General features: G+C 57.2%; 2 protein-coding genes across 2 annotated transcripts in view; one reads left to right on the forward strand and one right to left on the reverse strand.

The window, feature by feature from the left end:
- LOC117646205 (muscle segmentation homeobox) overlaps window positions 1-11,819 on the forward strand; it is a 31,701-nt gene extending 19,882 nt beyond the window's left edge. The window contains exons 5-6 of the mRNA XM_034387011.1: window positions 2,193-2,307; window positions 11,596-11,819. Of these exons, the coding sequence (XP_034242902.1) occupies window positions 2,193-2,307; window positions 11,596-11,819 (339 nt within the window). The remainder of the gene's footprint in view (window positions 1-2,192; window positions 2,308-11,595) is intronic.
- Window positions 11,820-18,522: 6,703 nt separating this feature from the next.
- Window positions 18,523-21,374, reverse strand: LOC117646537 (60S ribosomal protein L23). Its single transcript, XM_034387564.1, has 5 exons — window positions 21,229-21,374; window positions 20,915-20,998; window positions 20,406-20,534; window positions 20,218-20,331; window positions 18,523-18,651 (listed from the first exon to the last, which is right to left on the reverse strand). Exons 1-5 carry the CDS (start codon window positions 21,239-21,241, stop codon window positions 18,569-18,571), a joined length of 423 nt encoding a protein of 140 aa, XP_034243455.1. The 5' UTR covers window positions 21,242-21,374; the 3' UTR covers window positions 18,523-18,568.
- Between the last annotated feature and the right edge of the window lie 21 nt (window positions 21,375-21,395).

Genomic DNA, 21,395 nt, shown 5'->3' on the forward strand with positions numbered 1-21,395 from the left:
GGGCGGGGCGGGGCGCGGCGCGGCGGGGCGGGGCGGGGCCCCTTGGGGCCTCCCACCTTTCCGAAACGGCGACGCCGCAGGCCTTTTCACCTTTCCAATTAGCGAGCCGCTGGAGGTTGTTGGGCAGCGCGACGCGGTGGTGCAGAGAGGCAACTCTCCCTCCCGGATCGCCGTCGCGCGCCCCGGCCGCGCGCGCCCGGCGCGGCCCCGCTGCGAGGCCGCGACCCCCGCCCACCCCCCCCGCGACGCCCCGTCGCGACGCCCGCCGGCCGCGACGCCCCGCCGCGACGCCCCGCCGCGACGCCCCGCCGCGACGCCCCCGCGACCCCGCCCGCGACGCCCCGCCGCGACGCCCCGCCGCGACGCCCCGCCGCGACGCCCCGCCGCGACGCCCCGCCGCGACGCCCCGCCGCGACGCCCCGCCGCGGACGCCCCGCCGCGACGCCCCGCCGCGACGCCCCGCCGCGACGCCCCGCCGCGACGCCCCGCCGCGACGCCCCGCCGCGACGCCCCGCCGCCGCGACGCCCCGCCGCGACGCCCCGCCGGCCGACGCCCCGCCGCGACGCCCCGCCGCGACGCCCCGCCGCGACGCCCCGCCGCGACGCCCCGCCCGCGACGCCCCGCCGCGACGCCCCGCCGCGACGCCCCGCCGCGACGCCCCGCCGCGACGCCCGCCGCACGCCCCGCCGCGACGCCCCGCCGCGACGCCCCGCCGCGACGCCCCGCCGCCGCGCCCGCCGCGACGCCCCGCCGCGACGCCCCGCCGCGACGCCCCGCCGCGACGCCCCGCCGCGACGCCCCGCCGCGACGCCCGCCCGCCGCGACGCCCCGCCGCGACGCCCCGCCGCGACGCCCCGCCGCGACGCCCCGCCGCGACGCCCCGCCAGGGCCGCCTAGAGGCGCCCCGCCCCGCGTCTAAGTCTTCCGCCCGCGGGATTTCCGGCACACTGCCGCGCCGAGCACCGCCGCCGTTTCCCCCTTCAATTGTTTTGCTTTTGAAAACCACCGCCATTTTTAACTCCAATTTTCCCCCCGCCGCGTTCGTTTCATTGACTGCGGTCGCGCCGCGGGGCGCACCGGCCGCGTGTGACGTGTGTGATCCGGGCGTGGCTTTCACGTGCTTTCTGCTTTTCCCCATTGCGCCTGTTCTATAAATAATCGACTCGTTGTGCGTCGACGCGGCTGCACGAGTCGCACAGTGGGCCAGAAGACCGGTGGAGGCGGCCAAAACTCTACACGCGTTTTGAGCTCCAGAGTCGCCAAATGGGCCTCGAACCGAGCGTGTGACCCCACCAATGGATTCCTCGTTCGGAGAGCAATCCATTGGTGGGGTCACACGATTGGTTCGAGTCCCATGTAGCGACTCTGGAGTTCAAAACACGTCTACAGTTTTGGCCGCCTGCACCGGTCTTCTGGCCCACTGTGGACGCGACAGAACGGCGAAAAGGACGCGGGGCTCTGCTGAAGTCACGTATCTGCGACAGGTGCTCGCGACACATACGCCAGAGCAGGGGCCAGTGCAGTGCCACGGCCTTGCTAAAATGCATGTAAACGCTTTGGGCGGCGGCGCGGCCAGGGGGAGGGAGGGGGAAGGCCCAGGGCCCAGCGGTGCGGTGCGCGGTCGCGACAAAATAATAATGGTAAAATAACAATTGGGGAAATATGCATGAGTGGCGCCAGTCTCTCTGGTCACACCTGCAAACAGCGCGCGTTGGGCTGCGCAGCGCTGCGCCCCAAAGTTTTCATCAGAATGCAATCAACATGGCGGCAGCCGGGCGGCAGGGCGGCTGGCTCTCACGGCCCGGGGCACGCCACGCGCGCCGCCAGCACTGCCGCGCTCACATCATTCTATTATTCTATTATTTTGCCAATCTGGCGGCAACGCGGCAAAGCCTAGTCCTCTCGCACAGTGGGCCAGAAGACCGACGGAGGCGGTCAAAACTCTAGACGCGTTTTGAGCTCCAGAGTCGCTAAATTGGAGTCAAACCGAACGTGTGACCCCACCAATGGATTGCACTCCGAACGAGGAATCCATTGGTGGGGTCGCACGTTCGGTTCGAGTCCCGTTTAGCGACTCTGGAGCTCAAAACGCGTCTAGAGTTTCGGGCGCCCCCACCGGTCTTCTGGCCCACTGTGCCGCGGCTCGACGTGTCCGACGACCACTCATCGGGTGCCTCTCTCTGCCTTGCAGGTGTGGTTCAAGAACCGGCGCGCCAAGTGGCGGAAGCAGCGGCGCGAGGAGCAGGAGCGGATGCGCAAGATGGCGGACGACGCCTCGGCGGGGCTGGCGGGGCCGCCGGGCGGCGCGCCGGGGACGGCGCCGGGGCCGCGGAGCGCCTCGCCGCACGCGGACCAGCCGCCCATGGTGCACCAGCTGCAGCACGACCTCCACGCGCTGCACGCCTCCATGTGCGCCGACAACGACGACCTCTCGGACCTGGAGGTCACCTAGGGCGCCGCGGCGTCGCGCGCGGACACCATGCCGTCGGCAGTATTACCACGTCGGGTTGGATCGCCCCGTCCGGGCTGAGGGTGGATCCGGAGACGGGCTGCAGGGGGATGTCGCAGAAGTTGCCTGCCTGCAGGGGCGAAGTGCGTCTAGGTGGCCACTTCTCAGGCGGCAGGGCGACGCCCCCGCCTCCGCCCTGGATCCGCACCTGGTTCTGGCCGTGCCCGGACACCAGCGTCGCCGGCCTCACCTCTCTAGTCATGAGCATCACTTGCTGTGTTTTGTTGTTGTTGTATCACTCCCATGTTATTGTTTTGCGCGGCCAGCGACACGCCCCGGACGTGCACGTCTCGGGCACGCGCGCCTCCGCCAACGGCCGCCAACGGCCGCCAACGGCCGCCCACCTAAAGACTCGTTGTGATAAGCCAAAGAGGGCAGCGGGAAAGTGTCCAGTGTACACACAGCGCGAGCAAGCCGAGCGCAGCCCAGCGCGGACGTGCTCAAGGAGCGACCGGTGGCTACCAGCGGCCAGCGACACCTAAAGAGTGTTTGAGCGTACCCGTCGTCCGTCCGTCGCACAGTGGGCCAGAAGACGGGCATGCGGTCAGAATTCCGGGCGCGTTTTGAGCCCCAGAATCGCTAAGAAGGACTCGAACCGAACTTCTGACCCCACCAATGGATTGCTCTCCGAACGAGGAATCCATTGGTGGAGTCACTCGTTCGATTCGAGTCCTGTTTCGCGACTCTGGAGCTCAAGACGCGTCTAGAGTTTTGGCCGCGCCCACCGGTCTTCTGGCCCACTGTAAGTACGTCGTCTTGGGAGCAGCGGAGCCCACCCCAGCGTCTTTTTAAATTGGCCAGTTCGATTCGATTCACGACGGGAATGCAGTGCGGTCGACGAGGAGGTCTTTGCCTGTGCACTTTTTGTCGTCGCGCTTTTACATCCCTCAGCGAGACCTTTTTTTCTTCTTTTTTCGTTCTTTAAAATGGGATTAGCAGCCGAAGCGGGCTATAAGCTCGAGGAGATAAGAATCAAAAGAATAACGCTCAGATGCTCGCGCTGCCGAAAGGCTGCCGCCCGGATTCGAACCGAGAGAAGTTTACTCAGGATGCTGCCTCTCTTTTTTTTTCGCTCTCCTGTGTTCCGGACAACTTAAGATAATGTTTATTTATATGCAACTTTAGACCTAGACTTGTTTGCCGCACAAAACAAGAAGATGCTCTGCATTCTGGAATGATTTTGTTTTTCTCGATTACGAAAACCGTGACTCCATGTGATACGTAGTGTTATTGTTTTAATCTATACGTAATAACTATTAAAATAATATTATTATTATTGTCATTATTATTGCCTTCCGAATACCAATAGCTGTTTCTTTTTGTTGAGAGATATGTTTGTAAATATTAAAATTTATGTTGTAATTGAAAGCTTTGTCGCCGTCCTTGTTTGTCCCTGTAATCCCCGTGTCCTCGCACTCACATCCGGACAAAAGCTTTCTGAAAGCCAGCCTTTGACTGGGCCGCCGCGGCCGCTGCCGGAGCTTTGCGTGCTTTGCGCCTCCACTGCTAATGAGGAAAGCCCTAAAACGGATCGGGGAGGGGGGAAGGGGGGAGGGGAAGCCGTACCGAGACAAAACAGGGGCAGCATGTCGTCGTGCAGGAAATTGCACCCGCGACTTCATTACTTCAGTACAAATCGGAAGGGAGGGAAGACGCACGAAGTTAAGTTTTGCAATGAAAAATAAAGAACAAGCTAACTTTTAAAAAGAAGAAGAAGGAGAAGGGCTGTAAAACACACTAGCAATTTTTTTAATTTTTTTTTTTTTAGAAAATAGCGACGTGAGGGACAAACCGTCTTGAGGCGTTCCGATCGGGCGATCGCTGGAGCGAACGCGTGTAATCCCATTGTAGCCACACAGTGGGACACACAGTGGGACACAGTGCCGTGTGCACTACCGGTGCTGCGGTGGGCCTACGCGTCGTCGCTCCTCCGCTCCGGACTCCTCTCCCGGACCACCCTAGACAATAGGGCTCGTGCATTGGCGTACCGTTATGTCACTGCCGGGTAAAGGACACGAAAACGTTCTCTCGCGAACTGAGTCTGGAGCAGCCGACGCCAAAGAAATTGATCGAATCTTGGAAATAATCTGCCTCTCGAGCAAAACAAAACGCTGTCTAGAAACAGAAAGTTTTGCTCTTTCACCCAAAGTGCTTCAGAGAGCTTAGTTGATACTTTCTGAAACTAGGCTTGACAGAAAAGAGGCGCGGCAGTTCAAACGGGGCTGGAGGGTCAGGCCACGATTTACCACCTTTATTCGAACCTTTGAAGGAAATATTGAAGAATTAAGGTTACGGAGTACTGTTTGTGTGTTGAGGAACGAACTCTCAACATAGATCTGGTAAAAAATCATCAGGGTTTTTAAATATTGCTAGTTTTGAGCGTCTGCGGGCGTCGTCTGCTGGTCTCAGTCCGTGAATTTGTCATACTTTCGTACCGCCATATTTCGCGTAATGAACGAGCCCTATGAGGGAACTCCTGTTGACTTAGCGGCGCACTCGCGGTGATGCGTGTAGCGGGGGTCTTGAAGGACGAGGGGAGGGAGGGAGGAAGGCGAGGGGAAGGGGGAGTGTCAACAGGCGCCTTGCTGGGCTTGCTGTAATTTACAGACCGCCAGATTGACTAAGCGAGCGTTCGCAATGTGTGTGTGTGTGTGTGTGTGTGAGAGAGAGAGAGAGAGAGAGAGAGAGAGAGAGAGAGAGAGAGAGAGAGAGAGAGAGAGACCATACACAGCCGATTACCGAAATGACGGTACAAGATAAAGTTTCCTCATTACCATATTGCGTGAGGCGCGAGCTCCGCGCTTCCAAATACACTATAGTCGGTTTGAGGAGAGGGGGGCACAACGGGCGAGGCCGCGGGAAAATTTAATTCGGCGAGATCCCTTTCGACTGTGTGTGTGTGTGTGTGTGTGTGTGTGTGAGTGAGAGTGTGTGCGTGCGACCTCGCATGGAACATTCATTCCAACTTGGTTAAAAATGCACGTAACATCGTGGAACTGTGTGTAACAACTATAAACACTGGGTATATCACGCGCGTGATTCTCCGCATAGCCGCTGTTAGTCGCGGTGACACACACACACACACACACACACACACACACACAGGGAGGCAGAGTCCCCCGCGGCGTGGCTCTGGGCCGGGCGCGGTCCGTGCGTCCACGAGTTTGCAAACAGCGTAAAGCGAAACTTTGTGAAAAGACAGATTCAAAGTTGGACTGTGCGTGCTTGTAGTGGGGGCGGAGCGCGGCAAGCGGCGCGCGCCCCCCGGAGCGCGGGAAAAAAGGCGGCAGTTAACGTGTTGGCGGGCTGCAGTTACGGTGTGGGCCCACGGGGTCTGGCCCTAATCACGCTTTAACTCGGGTTTAACGCAAGATTTGCCGAGGGCACCGGAGGGACGCGGACGCATGTCACTCGCCGAGCCGCTGGCTGCCTTGGTGGCCGGCCGCGCCTCATTCCGAAAGAGAGAGAGAGAGAGAGAGAGAGAGAGAGAGAGAGAGAGAGAGAGAGAGAGAGAGAGAGAGAGAGAGAGAGCGATGAAGCGATCCCCCGGATCGGTTCGACCGCCTTCGGCTGCCCTTCATGCTGGATCGCAATCCGCAGGATCAACCTCCGTAATGGCAACATGAGTGACGTGCAGGACCGCTCCACCGTGTCGCGCGGCCTCTCTGTCTCCCTCGCATTCCTGGCAGAGCGCGCCCCGCGAGAGCGACAGAGAGGCACTCGGGCAAAGACCCAGAGCGTTCGGCAGACTGATGCCGAGAGTCGTCGTTTTTCGTCGCTCTGTCTCTCTCGCACCTGTGCGGGGCGCCCCGTGAGTGCGAGAGAGAGAGAGAGAGAGAGAGAGAGAGAGAGAGAGAGAGAGAGAGAGCGACGTCTGCTGCCCGGCGTATCGACGACACACTGCGCACTGTACTGCAGCGGCCCGTGAAATGTATTTGCGGACAAGCGCACCGCTCTGCTGGTATCCTAGCTGAAATTTGCTCTGTGTCGCTTTGCGAAGCAGTTGTTGCCAACGGCACCACCAAGGCAACGGGTGGCCTCTTCCACATGGAGTCGCCGCGAACAGTGGATTTGCCAGAAGACCGCGGTGGAGGAGGCGGTCAAGACTCCAGACGCATTTTGAGCTCCAGAGTCGCTAAATGGGACTCGAACCGAACCAATGGATTGGTCTCTGAACGAGGAATCCCTTGGGTCACCCCGGTTCGAGTTCTGTATAGTGACTCTGGAGCTCGAAACGCGTCCAGATTGAGTTTTGCACGCAGTAGGGTAGTAATTTCTTTTCCAACTTCCAGTATCCGCTTCAGTCTAGCTAGACTCCGAACTTTCATTGTTAGTGCCTGCCTAGCAAGCCATGCAAACCGGGCACGAGTGCCAGCAGCCAGCATCTGCTGCACACCTACTACACCTTGAGTCCAGCTTCCATCACGGCAGCGCCTTGGAGGTGTCCGACACCCATTGTCCATCTCCGGGGCGGGGGGGGGGGGGGGGGGGGTGGATGACTGCATCTGCGGCGATTACGCTTTCGATCGGCGCGTTTCACAGCGATTGAGTGCAGAAGTACATGAAGATGGGCAATGAAGAGAGAGAAGCGGTGCTGTATGGATCAGCGTCGAAGGTGGCCCCGCCCTGCGGACAGAGGGAGAAAGAGAGAGAGAGAGAGAGAGAGAGAGAGAGAGAGAGAGAGAGAGAGGGGGGGGGGATGAAGAGAGAGAGAGAGCTTGTGTAAGCGACGCCAATAATGAGAGCAAGCTTAAGTGCACACCGTGAATGGCCTGCTCGAGCTGGCGGCAAACAGGCTGGCCCGGACCGATTCCGAGAGTCGCTGTCGTCGCTCTGTCTCTCTCGCACCTACGCGGGACGCCCCATGAGTGCGAGAGAGACAGAGCGACGAACACGACCCTGGTGGCGAGAGCGCGCAAGTCGGTGACGAGGCCGGCGAGCACGCCGACGGTGCCGAGCGGTCTGGCAGAGCCGCCTTGGCTTGGAGGCCGTGGTTTTGGAGGCCGTAGCCCGTCACTATGCGACCCATGGGACCGCGACGGGGACCGAAACTAGGCCCACTTCATTACTATGCAGGTTTTTGTGCACACAGAAGCTATACACGCACGTACAAACTAACGAAGAATTTTAGTGTCGCTGCGCGGCAAAAAGTTGCAATTTCTTTAAACTGCAGCCTGGAACGCACGCCTCCGCGCCGGGAAAATCGAGGATGAATTCAGATCCAGAAGAGCGAGAGAGAAAAACTCACGGCGCACGCCGATGCGGCAAAGGCAAAACGGCGACGATGAAAAAAACAAAACAAAAAAAACCACATTTATTTGTGCGGTTCTCTCTCACTCACTCAGCCTGTCTGTCTCTCTCGCTCCGCGGCAGAGAGAGTAAACACGCGGCCCTCCATCTACATTATTGTGCGGAGATTATCTCTCGTCAGCCGTACCAACTTGAGGATTAGACAGGCGAAGAGCGCGCTGGACGTTGCGGCGCGTTGCGGCGTCGGCCCGCTGCCGCAATTGTGCCGAAAGGCGTTTCAAAATCAAAACGTCTTGCCGCCTTTTGTGATGCGTGCGGCCCCAGCGGCATGACCCGCACGACCTCCATCGCACAGTGGGCCAGAAGACCGGGTGGACGCAGGCCAAAACTCTAGACGCGTTTTGAGCTCCAGAGTCGCTAAACAGGACTCGAACCGAACGTGTGAACCCACCAATGGATGGCTCTCTGAACGAGGAATCCATTTGATGGGGTCACACGTTCGGTTCGAGTCCTGCTAAAGCGACTCTGGAGCAGCTCAAAACGCGTGTAGAGTTTTGGCCGTCTCCACCGGCCCACTGTGCATCCGCTCGCCGCCCGCCAGGTGCGCGCTGACCAGCAGACTGATTCCGAGAGTCGTTTTCATCGTTCAGCCTCCCTCGCACTCATGGGGCGTCCTGAGTACGAGCGAGAGAGACAGAGCGACGAAAACGACTCTCGGAATCAGTCGTACAGCCACGGCTATAACGCCCAGCATCCATCCATCCACCTGCAGCAGCCAGCCAGAAGCCGAACTCGTCGACCGACCCTCCCTTTCGGCCAAATTAATTGTTGCCTCGCTGCCGGCCTGCCCGGGCCGGGCCTGCCTCGGCCTGCCCTGCCGGCGTGCGAGCTGATCACCTGAGCGTATCATCAGTGTTAGGGGCGGGTGCAGCGGCGCCGAGCCGCGCCGACGGCAGCGCGCGCCCCGCCCCACCCCGCCCCGCCCCGCCCCGCCCCGCCCCGCCCCGCCCCGCCCCGCCTCGCTTCGCGCTTCGCCAGCTTGGCGCTTTGATCTCGCGACGCGCGGCGGCCCGGCGACGCCCCTCCTCGGCGCGGGGCGGCGGGGCGACAGGGGCGGCGCTGCTGGAGCGTCGCGGCGCGCGCGTCGCGTTGCCATGGCGGCGCCGCGGCGACAGGTAAAAGGCGGGGGAGGGGGGCGTAGCGTCGCACTCAAACGAATGAATCCTGTGCATCTGTCACATTGTATCTCTTTCGGCATTACGCGCGCTACGCGGGACGGGCGGGACGGGCGGGATCAGCCAGCCAGCGTGGGACGCGAAGCAGCGACACCGGGGAATACGGATGATGAAGGCGTATTACTTTGTGCGACTTGTGTGATTGCAGGCTATGGGGACCACCCGCCGGGGGCTGGACACACACGAACACACATACACGCGCGCTCACACACACACACACACACACACACACACACACACACACACACACACACACACTCGCTCACACACACACACATCATGCACTCTTTGCACCTGCTGGCGACGTTTTGACGCGACTAATCTGCCAGGGTGCACTTTGGATTTGGAGCGACCTCGTCGTGCATTCACTCTACGTCATTCTGCTGTTGAATACGGAGCCAGCCGGGCCAAAGCTCGACGCGGGACGCGGCTGTCGGACTTGCCTGTTTGGAAGTGAGGGACCCTGGATCTGGCGAGGAGTACGAAAAATAAGGAGCTGCCCGTCGGCTCCGCCCCTGCCTGCACTGTTAAAATTTGTTGTAATTTTAGGGGAATTTGTTTTTTTAGTAGTGTGGGGGCATCTCTCATCACCCCGGTCACCCGCGTGTCTCTGGCTATGTAGTAACCCGCGTCGCGTCTCTCGCTCTGACCCTGACCCTCGACGTAATGAAGTCTCCTCCTTCCTCCCGGGAGGGGGGATCACCTGCCCTGGGCCCAGGGTGCCCAGGGTCCTGGGTCCTCATCCTCGGCCGGGGGGTCGTCGGCGGGGAGGGCGGAGGTGCGGGTCAGCTGGCCAAACAAAGCCTTCGCGGTGGACATGACCGCACTCAAAAAAATTTCAATACAAAATTCTGTAACATGGTTACGCAGTAATTTCCACTACAAATGTTACAGAATTTTGTATCAACACTGATACAAAATTTTGTATCACGCGTTACGGTAAACTGTTTCCCGGTTACAGAATTCTGCAATGCTAAAATCATAAAAATTTGACGCTTTAAAAACAAAATTTGAATCTCATCGGTCGTTCGTTTCTACACATTCACTCCGTTGCTCCTGTACTCCCGAACACCCAGAGAAATCGAACTGCGTTCTCCGGAATCGAACCCCGGTCCCCCGGATTGCCAGCTCGGCATGCTACCGCTTGCGCCACAGCGCCGCATGGGGAGGCACGCCTCAGACTGTCGATCACACCGAGCGGGCACGCCGCATGCCCAGGTAGTGGTGGGAAACGAGTCCTGCGGCGCGACAGTTAGAGTTCCTGGCCCGAAGCTTCTTAAGTACCATGCCCTACGTTAGGACTTTTCGCCCGATCAACTGTGATGTAAAAATTTAAGCTCGTAATTTGACCTTAAATTTGCGTTATTAAATTTTGCATCAGACGATATGTAAACTCGTAACAACATGTTACAGTTTTCTGTATCAGTTACAGTTATTTGCATTAAGATCGCATTTTTACATGGAACTGTATCACTGATTGTGAATATTGAAACAAAAAGTACAGAATTTTGTATCAGTTTTAGAATTCTGAAGCACTGATTCGTAAATTCGTAACATTCTTGCCGTGATACAGAATTTAGGATCAAGGATACAAATTTTTGTATCACACTGACGTGTTACAGAATTTTGTATCAAAATCGTTACAAAATCCTATATTATTTTTTAGAGTGCGCCACGCCACGCCGAGCGCAGCGCAACAGCCGGGCGTGTGTAATGTGGCCGAGTGAAGACTCGAGTAGCGAATGGGGAGTGTTTGATTTCTTATTTCTTGCCGCTTTGCTGCGGCGCGTCTCGGACCTTTGACCCCCTGGACGGCCGGGACGACCGGCCGGCTGCAGAATGGGCAGGGCACACAGCAGTGTGGTGGCTTAGCCGGGCCGTGTGCCACACAGTGTGCCACACAGGGTGCCACCGCCACCGACCGAGGATGCCACCAGCCTGCCTGTCTCTCTCGCACCCACTCGAGACGCCCCGCGAGTGCGAGAGAGACGCGCTGAGCCCCCGCGGCCTCGACGGGGCCTCGACGACGCCCCCCCGCTGTTCCTGATCACGGTGAGTGTCGGACTCCGTTTTTCGGCATGCAGGACAAGAGCCTCGTCTCGTTCGAGCCCCGACGGCTATGATGCCCGACCCGAATAGGTTTGGGTTTGACCCCACTGAGCTCAGTTGAACTCCAAGGCGCCTTGGGGTTTCGGTTGGGGCTCCGGTCGATTTCCTGTTGCCTGATTTGTCTGTTCTTCCAGTACTGTTCATGGTTGATCGCGAGCCAGAGGCAAGAGGTGCGTGCCAATTTGCAGGACGCTGGACAGCAGCTTCGCAACAGTGCAGGGCGGCCCGCCGTGGCCCACCGCCCTCCAGCTCCAGTGTTTACCCACGTAAAGCCATTAACGCCGACAGCCTGAACAGCCTGTAGCAATCCGACACCGGCACTGCTCCCGCGCAGCCGGAGAAGAGGTCCGAGTGGATGGGGTGGGTGTCGCGGGGAGGGGGAGGGAGAGCGAGAGAGGGTGCCGGCGATGCGGTGCCGATCGCCCCGCTGATGACAAATTAATGGACAGAGTTACATGTTCGTGTGATGACACTGTAACGTGGTATGTTAGGGAAGAGGGTATCTAGAGGACGGCCTAGAGGACGGCCTAGAGGACGGCCTAGAGGACGGCCTAGAGGACGGCCTAGAGGACGGCCAATAGAGGACGGCCTAGAGGACGGCCTAGAGGACGGCCTAGAGGACGGCCTAGAGGACGGCCTAGAGGACGGCCTAGAGGACGGCCTAGAGGACGGCCTAGAGGACGGCCTAGAGGACGGCCTAGAGGACGGCCAATAGAGGACGGCCTAGAGGACGGCCAATAGAGGACGGCCTAGAGGACGGCCTAGAGGACGGCCTAGAGGACGGCCTAGAGGACGGCCTAGAGGACGGCCAATAGAGGACGGCCTAGAGGACGGCCTAGAGGACGGCCTAGAGGACGGCCTAGAGGACGGCCTAGAGGACGGCCTAGAGGACGGCCTAGAGGACGGCCTAGAGGACGGCCTAGCTAGAGGACGGAGATGGATCCGCCTAGCCACGCATCCCACCTCGAAAGTTGCCTCGCTTTCCTCGGAGCTATGCATGGCGCGACCGTCATCAAGGTAGCCGCGAGGCACCCAATAAGGGGCCACTTCGTCGTGTGTGTGTGTGTGTGTGTGTGTGTGTTTCTGTGTGAGTACGTGTGTGTGCGAGTTAGGCGGACGAGGCAGGAAACTCCATCCCCAGCCAGTGGCCTATGTAACAATTAATCGGTGTTTGCCATGGGCCTGTGTGCTTGTGTGTTTGTACGGTGGTGGCGCACCTGGCCCGCCTGGCCCTCGCACTCCCGGTCCTCCGCATCCTCCTCTCCGGAGAGAGAGAGAGAGAGAGAGAGAGAGAGAGAGAGAGAGAGAGAGAGAGGAGAGAGAGAGAGAGAGAGAGAGACGAGAGAGAGAGAGAGAGAGAGAGAGAGAGAGAGAGAGAGAGAGAGAGAGAGAGAGAGAGAGAGAGAGAGAGAGAGAGAGAGAGAGGCATACATCCACGCCATCGGAGAGGGCCAGCAAAAATCCTGGGGGTGCTGCAGTGCGGGCAGAATTTCATGGCACATTGCCGAGGGCAAACAGAGTTGTCGCCTCGCCTGGCCGCCAGCAGACTGATTCCGAGAGTCTCTCTCGCATCACTCTTGGGGCTTCCTCTCTATGGGTGTGTGAGAAAGAGAGAGAGAGAGACTCGGAGCCTGCAGCTTGCAGTCCGTACCGCCCGCCCCGGCCGTGGCGACACTCCCGGCACTCCTCCCACGCAAGGCGACGCAAGGCCCCTCCTCAGCCACTCACTCGTGACCCTCGGCCTTCAAGCCGTGACGCTTCCAGTGCCCAAGCCGGGCCGCGGCCTCGTTCTCACGACCTCGCACAGTGGGCCAGAAGACCGGTGGAGACGGCCGAAACTAAAGACGCGTTTTGAGCTCAGAGTCGCTAAACAGGACTCAAACCGAACGTGTGACCCCACCTATGGATTGCTCTCCGAACGAGGAATCCATTCGTGGGATCAGAATCTCAGTTGAAGTCCTGTTTAGTGACTCTGGAGCTCAAAACGCGTCTTTAGTTTTGGCCGCCTACCGGTCCTTCTGGCCCACCGTGCCTCACGTTGTTCGCGAGGTACTGGAACTGGAAGAGCTGGGGGTGCCGCGGGCGGGATGGACCGATGCGGAATGCAGTGAACGTGATGCCAAAAAAGTCGGAGACGCCAAAACGTGCCGTTGTCATCATTGAATTCCAGAGCGCCCGATCTCTAGAGATCCCTAGTCGTGTGCACACACTGCCGGTCTGCGCGTTCACCGCGCGAACGCCGAAGGACTCATCGCCGACGCGGCCGAGCAGAGGGACAGACAGACAGACAGACAGACAGACAGACAGACAGACAGACAGACAGACAGACAGACAGACAGACAGACAGACAGACAGACAGACAGACAGACAGACACTCGGGTGGACAGAGCCAGGGGACAGCAACGCAGCAACGCTACACGACACGCACTCACAAGTGACGGACAAATACAGAAGCTATAGTCAATAAATATTACAGCTAACAAAACAACAGCGCGCCTAAGTTAAAGGCAAACACGACACGTCCGTGTGCAGGCCCCCCCGGCCCCACGGCCTTATTAGCATTGTCCGATCGCGTCCTGGCTGCGTCCTGGCCGCGTCCTGGACGGGGCTTAGTACGGGACCAGGGCCGAGGAGGGCGACACCGAAAACAACGAGCAGAAGAAGCGAGAAGCCATCCTGGAAGAAAGGAAGCAGTGAGCGAGCAGGCGTGAGGCTGGCGCACTAGCCGCGCCTCGCGCCTCGCGCCCTAGCCTGGCCCGCCGCACTGGGGCGCGCGCGGGTGGCCTGCCGCCACGGCGTCGGGGCCCTCCCCTCTCCCTCGCCGCGCCGTCTCGCGTGGCACTGCCAGGCACTGCGCGGCGTTGTGGTTGTCGCGCGTCGCGCAGCGAAGAGGCGCCTCCGCTGCTGCCGCTGCTGCCGCTGGCGACGACCCCCTCGGAGATGATCCAGCGGGGCGGCGGAGTCGGCGGCGGCCACGCCAAGCGCGTCGTATCGTCGTATACACACCACCCCCGGCCGGGCCGGCCCACGGCCCACAGTGGGCTAGAAGACCGGTGGAGGCGGCCAAAATCGTGGACGCGTTTCGAGCTCCAGAGTCGCTAAACAGGACGCGAACCGATCGTGTGACCCCACCAATGGATGGCTCTCCGAACGAGGAATCCATTGGTGGGGTCACACGCTCGGTTCGAGTCCTGGGCTTAGCGACTCTGGAGCTCAAAACGCGTCTAGAGTTTCGGCCGCCTCCACCACTCTTCTGGCCCACTGTGCGGCCTGCCCGCCATCCCCATCCCCGCCACGCTGTGCCACGCAGTGCCACGCCCCCTGGCCCCGAGGGCGCGGCCTGGCGGGGCTGGCGGCTCCAACCCCCTGGCACCCCGGCCGCGCCGGACAGGATGGCAGCTCGGCAGGGCTCGGCTGGCGCGGCAGCGTAGCAGCGCGCCTACCGCGACGACCTCTTTCGGGCTTTGTAAGCGATCTAAGCAAATCCTCCCCTCCATCCTCCATTCACTATCGGCTCTCCACACAATTTCACACGCGCGCCGAGCCGGAGCGCGGCGCAGACCGTGCGGCGCGGACGGACGGACGGACGGACGGACGGACGGACGCCGAGGCCACCTCGACGCTGATCCTGCCTACACGGCCTGCAAAGGCGTTTTCACGGCGGCACGATGATGTGCACGATGATGTGCACCGGCCGGTAAAGCGATACACAAGGCCTGTCGGGGGATTACACGGCCGCCGACACGCACACAGACGCACACGACGCAGCGGCGCGCAGCGGGCCGCATCGATACGTCAAAATATCAACTTCACACTTGGGCGTGCTCGGCCAGGCTCGGCCAGGCTCGGCCGTCGCGATCAAGTGATTATCCGGAAGAAGCTCTCGGGGGGCTGTGGGTAATGGAGTGCCGATCGAAGGTCATCATTTTTACCATCGTCGTCGTCGTCCTCGTCAACATCATCGTCATTGTCATATCGTCTCGACCGAGGTGGCCATTTGATGATGACTATCGTGATGATGGTGCTGCTGCCGCCGCTGCGGAGATGGTGCCGGTGGTGTTGGTGACAATGCTGGTGATGGTGATGGTGCTGGTGGTGTTGGTGACAATGCTGGTGATGATGATGGTGGTGTTGGTGTTGGTGACAATGCTGGTGATGATGATGGTGCCGGTGGTGTTGGTGACAATGCTGGTGATGACGATGATGGTGATGTTGATGACGATAAGAGCGTGATTGGGAGATTCCATCAACAGCGAAAGGGATAAGGCAAGGCAGGCAGGACTATGGCCGGCGAGGATTACAAGCAAATGAATGCCTGACTCTATTTGTTTGCGTGCTCAGTGCGACGCTGCGACGCGGTGTCGGTGACAGGCTGGCTGGCGGCCATGTCACTTGCAAACCGTCCGGATTAGTTCCACGATATTCAAATGGGGCGATCGCCGAGGGTTGGGTGGCCCGGTAATGCGATGTGTGACTCGACAAGAAAAATAGAATTGCCGCAGTCGGATCTTGCAAGCCATGGCGAGCGCTCCTAATCCCGAAACGGAGGCAGGCGGTGCACAGTGGGCCCGAAGACCGGTGGAGGCGGTCAAAATCCCGGACGGGTTTTGAGCTCGATTCGCTAAATGGGACCCGAACCGAACGTGTGACCCCACCAATGGATTCCTCGTTCGGAGGGCAATTCATTGGTGGGGTTGATTCGGTCTAGAGCTCAAAACGCGTCTAGAATTTTAGCCACCTCAACCGGTCTTCTGGCCCACTGTGCGGAGTGTTGCCCAACCTGCAGGCGAGACTCTGAGTGCCTCTCTAACCCAAAGGCGTCGTCGCTGGGACCGGTTGCGACATCGCCGAGTCTTCAATAATTTGACTGACTCGTATATCATCGAAGGCCCGAAGCAGAGACGGCCAATCGGCTTCTCGACATCCCAACGGACAGACTTCGTCAGCTTGCGGGGTTAGTTATCGGGTGAAAACTTGACGCGACTCTAAAGCTGCAAGTCTCTGCCACTGGTAGGCACGCTACGGACGGCCCCCCCCAGCACGTCCCCTACGGACAGTCCCTCCTCGCGGGTCGCTGCTCCGCGCCGCGCGGGTTAGCGCTGGTTATCCTGCCCATGAAACGGATAATCCTAATCCGGCCTGATTTAGCCTTATTATGCATCCTGCAGGATGCCTTGCGGTCTCGTCGTTCCTGTCGGTGCCTTCGTGTCTCTCTCGCACTCGTGGAGCCGTTCGCAGGGGTGCGAGAGGGACAGGGCGACGAGGGAGCGACGCTGGAGCGCTCGGCTCGCGCGCTCACGGCGGCCCGTTGGCCAATGGCGGCCGGGCTGGCGGGGCTGGCGGGCAAGGGGTGGGGCGGCTGCATTGTCGCGAGGAGGGTGGTCCCGAGTCCCCGCCATCCGCACCCATCCCACCCGGACCCAGACTGATTCGGAGGGAGAGTCGTCTCCGTCGCTCTGTCTCTCTCGCACCCACACGGAACGCCCCGTGAGTGGGAGAGAGACAGAAAAGGGCTCTCGGGCTCGGTCCGCGGCTCCTCGAATGGACGCGGATACGGATAGTGGTTGTAGAACGCGAGGCAATCTGCGCTGCGCCGCGGGGGTAAACAACGCCAGATTCGGGTGCAGTCGAGTTCTTCTATTATTACCAGCGTCATTATTCGTTTTTGTTTTCAGCACAGTTTTGATTCGATGATGCCCCCTCCCCGCCATTATTGCGGGACGCTTTCTTTCGCCCCAAACTGGAATAAACATTCCCTGGAACGTTTGCGGTGCTGCGACTCAGTTTAGGCACCGGCCAGAGTTCAATCCGCCAATAAACGTCGCCTCATCAGCCCTGGCGAAAAAGGCCGACTTGTTCGTTGCTCTGTGCAGCGGTTCGCTCTGCGGGAATGTGTGTGGCCTCGAGCAACCAGCGGAACAGTTGTAACTCCGATCAGAACTGCCCCTGGTCAAAGGAAAGGCAGTGTAAAGCAGCCAAAGGCCCACAGGTCGAGGAGGAGGAGGCCAATGCAGGGTGCGGGCGAGACCGAGGGCGAGACCATACAGTGGGCCAGAAGACCGGTGGAGGACTCGAGCCGAACGTGTGACCCCACCTATGGATTCCTCGTTCAGAGAGCAATCCATTGGTGGGGTCACATGTTCGGTTCGAGTCCTGCTTAGCGACTCTGGAGCTCAAAACGCGCCTCGAGTTTTGGCCGCCTCCACCCGCCCACTGTGCGCGGGCGATGCAGCCGCGCGCCTCGCCCAGCCTCGCTGCGATTGCAGAAAAGAGCAGCGGATTAAAGCAGAATCGTTTTCCGGCCCATTGCTCCGCTTGCTGGCTTGCCGGCTTGCCCCGACAGTGTGCCGACCGACACGGACACCCCGAGAGACATGACAGCTGCTGTGTCTGCAGACTCAGACAAGCGCGTACCCATGCAGGGTTTGCATTCAGGGGGCCTTGTTGCACGTGTTGCCTACTTATCGGCGGATCAAACTGTTTGGTAGTACCCGAGTTGGTACCTTGCCTACGGTCAGCCACTCTTGAATGTCTCGGTGGCTCGCAGCGCTAGGCGTTCAGGGCGCTGAACACTTCTCCTTACAGGCTCGACCCATCAGGATTCACATTCAGTTAGTAAATGCGTAGGATATCAGGACCCGGAGGCAAAATGGTTTCGTGACCGAGTTTCTCAATTTCAGCCTTTTGTGCTGTCGTCTCTTAGGATGTCATCTGGGATGCGTGTTGCCTATACTTTCGGCGCTCGGCCTTCTGCACACAGCGTGGTGGTTGGGTAGCCTACCTCACCGGCGTTCGTGGCAAAGTATACATTACACGCTTGCATTGAATATCCTTCTCGCGAGCAGTGGCCTATAAACTCCACGCCTACTGCAACGTATTCGAGATTTGTCATGCACGTGTTTAGAACTAGCTCAAGGCGAGGCTATGGGTCAAGCCTGTAAGGAGAAGTGTCTTGCGCCATGGAGGCCTCGGCGCCTTGAAGGTAGGCCACCCATTCAACGCGAGGTCTCGTAGCGTAGCGCCGGGAACGTAGGCCACCCCTTTGGCACGTCAAAGGGAAGAAGTGCAAAACCAGACTTCAGAGCATTGTCACGTCTAGGGGTCGAACCCGAACCCAAGTGCTTTCTTAGGGTGGGCATTGGTACAAGGCTACCGCAGGGCCCCCCGACGACTTTTCCATGGTCGATCCTTAATTATAGCATGTATGTGTTCTGATCTAATGGCTCGCCCAATGAGATTTATTGCGTCTTTAACTTTTTTTTAAGCGTGCATAGCACAGCCGAAGGGACAGCTTCTCATAAGAAACAGTGTGAAAATGAAAACTTGATTTAAAATAGCTATTGGGAGCCATGGGCTATACCCTAAAGATGATTTCTGATGAAATGAGAAGGTTATAATTTGAAGAAAGTCAAACCAGGTTGGATTTTTTTTTTTGTTTATTGAAGAATGGGGAGTAACAAAGAATTAAGCAATACTGGAGGCGTTGGAGGCGATCCTAGGCCAGAGATCTGCGCATTCCTTGGCAACGGGTCCAGTAATAGCACTTCCTGCAACACATGATCAAACAAATTAAAGAGAGCCCCAGCCCAGCTGCAAGAGGAGGAGCAATCAAGGAGTTACAAACAAAACAAATCAAGTTCCAGTTTCATTTCATGATCTTAGAAAGTAAAAAACCAACTGTGCCTGGAGATTAATTTAGCACCTTTTAAACAAGCAGTCAAAACCAGCAGATGCCGACAATTTATGGAAACTTCATTAACTGTCACAATGACCTTAAATGGAACACAAGAGTTTAAGTTCATAGTTTGTAGACGAGTTCTACTGAGCAGGTGGATTGTACCAGATTATACCAGGTTCTTGGAAAAAAATTGCAAGAACCAACTATGCACTGGAGATTGATCTTGCACCCGTACATCGAGCAGGAAATGAAGAGGAACAAAACCTGCAGATACCAGAAGTGCGTAAAATACAATGAGCAGACTAGCACAGAGACATCAATTGAAGTTTGTATCAGAAATTTTACCATGTCCTTGGAAATAATAATTCAAGAACCAACTATGATTCGAATTGATGTCGCACTCATTTTACGAGCAGGATAAGGACTAAACCAAACCCTGCAGATACCTGAAGTGCATAACACAACATTATCACAAGAATCCCTCAGGAAGTTGAGATTGAAATCATGAGTTTCAGGTGAAACACGGTTCAAAAATCATCAAAGGGCACCATCTACCTTGGGATAAATACTTGGGAACATATTCTAGGCAATAATTTTCAATTAAAAAGCATGAAGTTTGTACCAGAAAGATAACCACGTCCTTTGAAATAAGGATTCAAGAACGAACTATTTTTTGAATTAATGTCTCACTCATTTTACGAGCAGGGTACAGACTGAACCAAATCCTGCAGATACCTGAAGTGAATCAGAACATTGCTAGAAGCATCCCTCAGGAAGTCCAGAGTGAAATCATGAGTTTCAGGTGAAACACGGTTCAAAAATCATCAAAGGGTCCCATCAACATGGGAGAAAATACTTAGCAATGATCAAGAAATAACAGGCATAAGATGGAAGGACAACATTTCACACCACTAAATTTAATCCCTCAGGAAGTCCAGGTTAAAATCATGAGTTTCAGGTGAAACACGGATAAAATAAATCATCACAGGATTACAACAAGACATGCATTCGAACTTTCACATTTCAGACAAATTGAAATGAAACCCCTTGGGATAGTTGGCTCAAGTTTCAGGCAATCCAAAGAATAACTATAATAACAGAAACAAGACATTCTATATAAGGAAGAATGTTTGATAGCAACGAAATCCCTCAGGAAGTTGAGTTTGAAATCATGAGTTTCAGGTGAAACACGGTTCAAAAATCATCACAGGGCCCAATCTATCTCAGGGTAAATAACTGAACAGAGTTCTTAGAAATAATCTTGAATGAACAGGCGTAAGATGCAGGCGCATAGCCTCCTCAACCATGATGGCAAGAATTCGCAGGAAACTTTGGCAATAAGTACATAAGTTTAGTCTATGGTGCAAGATAAGATGCTTTGCCTAGGGTTAAGCTTGCATTGACATGCACCAACTTGAACCCAGAAAAAACTTACCTTTCATTTCTCCTTTGTTGTTTACTATCACCCCCGCGTTGTCTTCAAAGTATAGGAAAGTACCATCCTTCCTGCGGAACGGTTTCCTCTGCCGGATGACCACTGCTGGCATTACTGAAATAAAAGAAGAGAAGTTAGAGACACATAACAACATGCTACTTCAGGATCCAAAAGAAGAAAAAACTCACCCTTCTTCCTGAGTTCAGGCTTTCCCTTCTTAACAGTGGCAACAATCATGTCACCCGACCCAGCAGCGGGCAGACGGTTGAGACGACCGCCGATGCCATGGACAGCAATAACGTACAAGTTCTTGGCTCCTGTAGAATAGACAACACATGAGTGACTGGAGAGAATGAAACTGATTGAACATGCAGATTGGTGAAGGAAATGTGTTTTAAGCTCAATCATTGGCCGAGTGAGAAAATACTAAATGACAACTCTTACAGAAGATAGGGCCACTTAACCAATTCACAGACAAACAGTGTCTGGCAAAAACAAACTCCACAACCGTCCCATAACTCAGACCGAAGGGAAAACTAAGCTTGACACGCAAACCCGACGAATGCACTAGAAACTTTGCTTCAGCCTCAGAAGGCTCGGCCGTGTGTACAAGCCTGTGAGGCGGACACACACAAGCAAAGCCGGCCACGAAGCCCGCCGTGTTGAACAGGTTAGAAATGGCACCAATCAAACTCACCAGTATTGTCAGCGCAGTTGATGACCGCACCGACGGGGAGACCAAGGGAGATCCTGAACTTGGCTCCCGAGGAACCTCCGCGTCCTGAAAATCAAGACAAAGGGAACATAAATACAGTGACAACGACGCACGACGTGGGAGCCCGGGCAACGCGCCGCGGGCACAACACATCTTCTCTCATCATCAAATTTCGGCGACGCATCGCAAATTAACAAGAAGAAAACCGTTTACGGCGAAGAGTTAAGAGGATTTGGAACTAAGGGCCTAGAATTGTAGTCGATGAATTTGGATATTTCGGAATCAAGAGCACCCACCTCGCTTCGACATTTTGTTGGGTAGACTAAAGAAAGGATGTGAGAAGTGTTTCCGGCCGACCCGTGGTGGCGGTGGTGCTGTCGGGCGGGGAACGGTTCGTTCTCGTTCGACCTGTCGAAGCCTTTGTTTCCGTTTCAAGAAGGCGCTGTTACGAAGAGTCAGAACA

Source organism: Thrips palmi, unplaced genomic scaffold (genome assembly GCF_012932325.1).
Source record: "Thrips palmi isolate BJ-2018 unplaced genomic scaffold, TpBJ-2018v1 HiC_scaffold_19, whole genome shotgun sequence".
Classification (NCBI taxonomy): Eukaryota; Metazoa; Arthropoda; class Insecta; order Thysanoptera; family Thripidae; genus Thrips; species Thrips palmi.

What these genes read in the sequence shown, in the direction of transcription:
- LOC117646537 (XM_034387564.1), bottom strand. An exon ending in CAACTGCGCTGACAATACTG is followed by an intron (nt 20,535 to 20,914) that starts GTGAGTTTGATT and finishes TCTATTCTACAG; the next exon opens with GAGCCAAGAACTTGTACGTT. An exon ending in CAACAAAGGAGAAATGAAAG is followed by an intron (nt 18,652 to 20,217) that starts GTAAGTTTTTTC and finishes CATGTGTTGCAG; the next exon opens with GAAGTGCTATTACTGGACCC.